The 6,751-nt window shown below is 40.3% G+C and overlaps 1 protein-coding gene across 14 annotated transcripts in view; it reads left to right on the forward strand.

Annotated features, from left to right (window-relative positions):
* Positions 1–5,968, forward strand: part of Rapgef6 (Rap guanine nucleotide exchange factor 6) — a 204,555-nt gene extending 198,587 nt beyond the window's left edge. For 11 of the 14 annotated variants that reach the window (XM_087194559.1, XM_004836640.3, XM_004836638.3 and 8 more), the window contains 2 exons: positions 653–967; positions 2,265–5,968. In XM_087194559.1, the coding sequence (XP_087050685.1) occupies positions 653–967; positions 2,265–2,290 (341 nt within the window). In that variant the 3' untranslated portion in view covers positions 2,291–5,968. The remainder of the gene's footprint in view (positions 1–652; positions 968–2,264) is intronic. The other 3 variants (XM_004836642.4, XM_004836641.4, XM_087194564.1) reach the window with 1 other exon arrangement.
* Positions 5,969–6,751: the final 783 nt, after the last annotated feature.

The following is a 6,751-nucleotide window of genomic DNA, read 5'->3' on the forward strand; positions in this document are numbered from 1 at the left end:
GTGTATCAGAAACATATAGTAATTTTTTTTTTAATTTTAAGGGACTGGAGACGTAGTTCAACACAGGGTAGTTGGTTCAGTCCCCAGCATCACAAGAAAATAAGAAGAAAAAGATCTTTGAAAGAATTAGTGTATCTCTACCAGTTAAATTTGTTTACCTGCGTGGGCTGAGTCTATGCAGGAGTAACACAAAACTGGTCATGTCTTAGGGTGAGTGCAGAACAGCTCACAGACAAGTGGCCTAAATGCTGTTTTTATGCAAATTCTGATCAACAGAGAATAGACGGTTTGGTGAGCTTGTGTTTCTGCCCCAGTCATCTGTAGTTCTGGGGTTACCTGACAAGTATGTCATCCACGCCTGTGACCCAAGCTGTAGAGGGAGACTCATCCTCGGCTGTCTCCCTCCTTCAGCATGCTCTTCTCATCCTTTTTAATCTTTATAAAACTGGATGTAGTGTTTATATATTTTTAAAAAACAGGTTTGTCAAGGTTATTGAGCTTTTAAAGATGTTTTAATTTGCTATCACTGTATTTAAATGTACTCATTTTGTCTGTTTTTAAGTTGTTTTGCCATTGTAATCATTTTTCAATGTGTTTTTTTTCATTTCTTACATTTTTCATTAACATTTTCATTGCTTATTTTTCACACCAGTGTACTGTGTCACCTCACCCAAGAAGGATGGTAGGTATAGGGAGCCACCTCCTACTCCTCCAGGATACATGGGAATTTCTTTAGCCGACCTAAAGGAAGGACCCCACCCGCACCTAAAGCCTCCAGAGTATAGTGTGGCCGTGCAGAGGTCAAAGATGGTGCCCAGCAGCCTCTCTAGGCCGCCAGCCGCCTCTCCCAGTAGCAGCCCCGTGGCCTGCATCTCATCGAAGATTGTAACTCGGCCTCAGAGGCTTAATTTGCAGGCCTCCCACCCTAAACTAGCAGATGTGGCTGACCCAGAGAGCGAAGCAGATGGTATGTTGGAGACTACCTGAGTGGCTCTTACATGAATTGTCAGGCACAGTGATGGTCTTTACTCTGGTATTTCACAGTGATTTATAATGGGTTTAATGCGCTAGACATTGCTGTTTAAAAAATTAGCCGAGCTGGGCATGATGATGCATGCCTTTAATCCCAGGACTATGGGAAGCCGAGGCAGGAGGATCACAAGTTCAAGCCACACTGGGCAGCATACTGAGACCCTGTCTCAAATTTTCAGAGGTGTAAGGGATGGGCTGAGGAAGTAGCTTAGTGCTGAGAACCTGGGTTCAGTCCCCAGTGCCAGAAAAAAAATTTTTTAGCCAGATGCGGTAATGCATTCCTGTAATTCCAGCTACTCAGGCAGCTTAGGCAGAAGGATTGTAAATTCTAGGCCAGCCTGGGTAACTAAACAAGACCCTGTCTCAAAAAGGGCTAGGATGTAACTCAGCGGTAGAGTGCCCCTGAGTTTGATCCCTAGTACCTCCAAAAAAACAAAAATCTCCAAATATGATGTTTTTTGTTGTTGTTGTTGTTGGTACCAGGGATTGAACTCAGGACCTTGCGCTTGCGAGGCAGGCACGGTGCCACTGAGCTCAATCCCCAGCCCTATGATGGGGTGTGTGTGTGGGTGTGTGTGTGTGTGTGTGTGTGTGTATGTGTATATATATTTTTTTGTACCAGGGATCGATCTCGGGTCCTTGTGCTTGTGAGGCAGGCTGTGGAACCACTGAGCTAAATCCCCGGCCTGATGGTATATTTTTTAAATGAAGAAGGCAGTTGACTCATTTTTGTGTGCCCAATAAATACCCTTCTGCTGACTCAAATGTATTATCATTATCTTTGGTAGAACAGCAGCTCAGTCTAATAGGATAATTTTGAAGAGTGCTGGACATTAGTGGAGTTTGTTTTACATGAATGCGTGGAGACATTCAGATGCCAGATTGTCTGGAATCATGCTCTTGATGTAATTCTCCTTAAGAGCAAACTCTTGACTGATTAGTTATGGCAATAGTTTGAAAAAGTGGTTTGCTTTATTTAAAATAAATGAAACTTTTCCCTTTTACACAGTAGAGTAATGAAGTGATTTAAAACCATGCATGAAATTTCAGTTTATGGTCACACTTTAGTGTGATCAGAAATCATGTCATTAAAATAAAATCTAGGCTTTGATGGGATGTTTGAGAGGATTTCTGTATTGAAACTGATAAAATTTCAAATAGACAACTAGATTATCAATTGGTCTTTATTCACATGCTGATCTGCCATCTAAGTATGTTTTCATTATTTTCAGAAAATGAACAAGTGTCAGCAGTCTAGCCTTTGAGTGACCTATATGATGACCCTGAACATCAAGGGAATGAACGGAACCTCGTGATTCTTCTGGCCGTTGCCAACAAACAGATCACTACTACCCCTGGCCCAGAGGTTCATGGCCTGTGCTCCGCTCCGAGCAGTGGCACTTACCTGAGTACACTTCCTTCCATTTAGTCTCTGCAGATGCGTAGTTCCCTCAGCTGTGGATGCTATGTCTGGATACCGGTCTACACTTTGCACACTGGACCTGCCTTGGAACATTACAGAGCTAATTTAAGCTCAAGTTTCCTCCACATCCCCATGTATATCACTATAGATTTTCCTTTTACAGGTTATTTCAAAGATAGTGGTATTATTATTTCCAAGCCATAGCTTGGGCTAAAGAATGAATTTAGAATGCCTGCCAATACCAAGAATATTCTTGGGTATTTGAAAAGTAACTTATTTGTAGTGTTGTGGTTTTGGTTTTTTTTTTAAGGAGATTGTTTTTTTTGTTTGCTTTTTGGAGTGTTCTTGTTAGCCAATGTTTGTTTGAGGCCATAAAACTGTCTCTGGTCAGACCAGACAAGTCATCTCTACAGAGATGATATGCTTGGTCTGTCAGAGATGGGATTTCATCTGTAGCACCAGTACGATGGAGGGTCTTGTTGTGAGTAGAGGAGGAAGCCCTTTGCAGGTGAAGTATTAGGAACCTACTGATTGTGATGTGAAAGGAAGCTGCCAGGGGGTTTCTTGCCAGTCCTTTTGGAAAAGAGAGAGGAAGGAGAATAGGTAAGTAATGACTTTAACTTCCAAAGAATGACAGTTGATGCTAACTGACATGTATACCGATTCTGAAGTGAAAGTCATGCTGCATCTAATTGTAAACTAAAAGTAAAGAGCCAATTGAGAATGAGTTCTGGAGAATTCTACTCTAGAAACCATAAACTAAAATTTCTCACAACTCAAGTACAGAATTCTTGTGTTTTTTGTTTGTTTTGTTTTGTTTCTTGTTTTGTTTTGTTTTGTTGGTACTGAGGATCAAACTCAGGTCCTTGCGTTTGTGGGCCAGGTGGCGGAACCACCGAGCTAAATCCCCGGCCCGAATTCTTGTTTTTTAAAGTGTGATCATAGGTGTTTGTAGTCGTGAAGATGAGCTTGACGCTGTGCAGCGTTCTGCAACCCACCACCCCACATCTCACAGCGCCAGGTTACATCCATCTTCAAACCCTGAGCTCTCAGTAAACGTCGAAGAACTGCTTGAAAATTCTGTGGGAGAAAGAGGAGCCAGAATGATGGGAATGGTTGTCTCTCGGTCCTCATTTAGCCCTTGAGAGGACATGTCTCTCTGGCATCTTGGGCATGGCACTCTTAATTTAAGTATTTAAGTATAAAATTTCAATAAGTGTTTACTGGATTAAGTGGATTTTCCACATTTTTATGAGTTTAATGTATTTTATATATATATACACACACACACATATATATGTATGTATATATAGTGTGAATTTTTTCATTTGTTTTCAGTGTAAAGGCAAGTGAGATTGCGTAAGATTCTGTGATTACAAGAAGAAAAAGCCAAAGCCATTAAGGTGCACTACTCAGACCAACTTGGAGCCCAAACGGATTCAGAGTGGTTGTCTGCATGTGGCCATATAAGATTTAGTTTGTGACTGTATTTTAAAAGTGTGTACTTTTTTCTCTATTGCTCTTTTTCTGTTTCCTGCCTCTGCCATTTGTTTTATTTTGTTTGTTTGTTTGTCTGATTTTCTGTGTTTTTTGAAGGCAAGGTCTCACTGTGTAGTTCAGGCTGGCCTTGGACTTACTTTGTAGCCCAGGCCTACCTCAAACTTTCAACGATCCTCTTGCCTCAGCCTCCCAAGTACTGGGTATCCCCTTCACTTTAAAACCATGTCACTTCTATGTGGTAAATGGTAATTGTTCATTTTTCCCATCAAAATTATTATCTGTATTTTAGGGAAAATAATATATCTGCAAAATCCCCCTGAGGAAAAAATACTAACATGAAACTTAAGCCTTAGAAATTAACCCCAGGTATGTTAAAAATAAAGCTACGTGGCTCCACAGTTTTCTTGGTCCTTTGAAGCAGAAAGTTGCCTGAAATCCAAATCCTGGCTTGAAAGTCACGCTGTAGTGATTAGGCCTATTGAACAGTGGTCCTCTGAGTCTAGACTTTTTATTCACTCATTTACGTACTCTTGTTTTCCATGTCCAGAGCAAAACAAAAAATGAAAAGTATTTTTGCTATAACCGCCTTTTTATCAAGTTTGGGTATTTATTATCACTGTTTTATATATCTATTACTTCAGAAAAAATGTGCTATTTGCACTGCATCTCCTTGTTTAGCACGTTTTCAAACCAAATGGAAGCCTTACTTATCTTTGCCCTTAGTAGTGTAAATAATAACTGCACAGAGAGCTGAGGCCTTTGGTTTTGGACTTGTACCGTGTCGCTGCCTTTGCTGTACGTGGCTTTAACTGTGAGTGTTCAGATCAGCTGGTCACATTGATCAGGGACTAAAACCAAATGCTTTGCAGTTTGATGCCCTTAAAAAATAAACTGATTTTTAAAAACCTTAATTTAAGGAGCATTTCTGCTGTTTCTTAGTTTATCCTATTACTAGAACAACGAAGCCTTAACCTGTGTGTGCTCCAATTCCAAATCCCCTTTTTTTCTTATTTTCATTTTAAATTTGACCATGAAGAGATTGGCGCCTTCTCTTCCCACCACAACTTGACACGAAGCCTGATGAAGCAGCAGCCCCTCGGTGCAGACTGGCCAGCTGCTGAGCCAGAGAATCAGTAGATCCAATACATGCTTCCGTTAAAGTTTATTATAACTAATAGACTCTCATTTCCCCCAAGTTATTACTTAGGGAAGAAAACTCCTCCCATGGGTTTTCATGAGGGTGACAGCTACATCACCTCTCTGCCTGGGAACAGCAGTAACCATGGAATTTCTAAGAACAGACCTAGAAAATGTTACCAAGTGTTCTTTCACCTATGAAAAAGAGAAAATATGCCTTTATTTGGTTAAAACAGTGATTGTTATTTGGGTACAAAACTTTCTGCAAAACATTATGTTAAAGCATATGTATCCCTTTAGCATTAAAGGCTAAAAAAAAGGATAAATCTTCAGAAAAGTGTCACAGTCACAGTACATTTTCAGATTTAAATTTGAACCCCAGTTCATCTTTAGCTTTTGTTATGCTTTTTTTTTTTTTTTTTTTTTTTTTTTGGTACCGGGGATCGAACTCAGGACCCTGCACTTGCAAGGCAGGCGCTGGAACCACTGAGCTAAATCCCTGGCCCTGTTATGCTTTTTAAAAAGCTTCTTTCTTTTAATATACAGAATTCAGTTGAACTTGATCTTTTTAAATTGAAATATGTAAGCTTAGCTTAAAAAGACAAAATTGCACAGTTGTAATAATCAGATAACAGTTATACTGCACAATTCAGTGATTGTAAAGTATCCTATAACAAGCAATGTTTGTCTCCTACTTTTTGATACCTCTTAAAACTTATGTCTTTTAGAAAGACAGTGCCTCTGTATGCTTTTTGTATTTTTACTGAGTGTAAATATTTGTTATATTTTTGGTTAAGAGAATGTAAAAGTACCATTTATTATTACCCTGTCTACTAATACGTTGGTGGAATCAATAAAGAATCTACATTAACCTTCTCTGCATGTCATTGTGAGTGTATGGAACAGTGGAATAATTACACTTGCTGACTCAAGAGTGCCAACCTGGGACTCATGTTGGTGTGAAGGCTTTATTTTTGTTTGGGGTTTTTTGAGGCAAGGTCTTGCTTTGTAGTTCAAGCTGACCTTCAGCTGACTATGTAGCCCAGGTAGGCCTCAGACTCATGGCAATCCTCCTGCCTCAGTCGCCTATGTGCTGGGGTTACAGGCCTGAGCCACCACGCCCAGGGAAGCCTATGTTTTTAGGATTCCAGAGAAATTGATGTGGTTCATTATTGTTGACCACATAGAATTTGTGAAACACTGACTACATCCTATTAGAACTGTGTGATAAGATGAACAGCTGCAAGGAAATGTGGGAAGTTGTCTCTTCTATCTGGGCAATTGATAACCCAGATAAAAATCAGAATTCTTGGCAGTGAAAAGAATGAATGTCCAATTTGCAGCTAGCTGGCCTACCACAGCATGCCTACTGCCCACTCCTTTGGACTATATGGTAATGGCATTTATGCGCTCAGACCCCGGGACCCTAGCAAGGAAGAAATTCTACTTTAGCACCCTTTGTAAAATCTGCCGGTCTCCCTCTGTACTCAGGAAATGTTACTCCTGTGATAGCCAAGTCTTCGCCTTCTCTGAGTTCACCCTATCCCAACACATACACCAGGTCTTGCGAGGAGATTCCTTCCCGACCATCTCGCCAGGCTTAGTTCATTTCTTTATTTGGAAAACACTGTGTTAAACACAGATGTACTGTAGCAGGTT

This window comes from Heterocephalus glaber, unplaced genomic scaffold, assembly GCF_053883595.1.
Source record: "Heterocephalus glaber isolate CG9 unplaced genomic scaffold, H.glaber_assembly_v1.0 deba00001606, whole genome shotgun sequence".
NCBI classification, from domain to species: Eukaryota; Metazoa; Chordata; class Mammalia; order Rodentia; family Bathyergidae; genus Heterocephalus; species Heterocephalus glaber.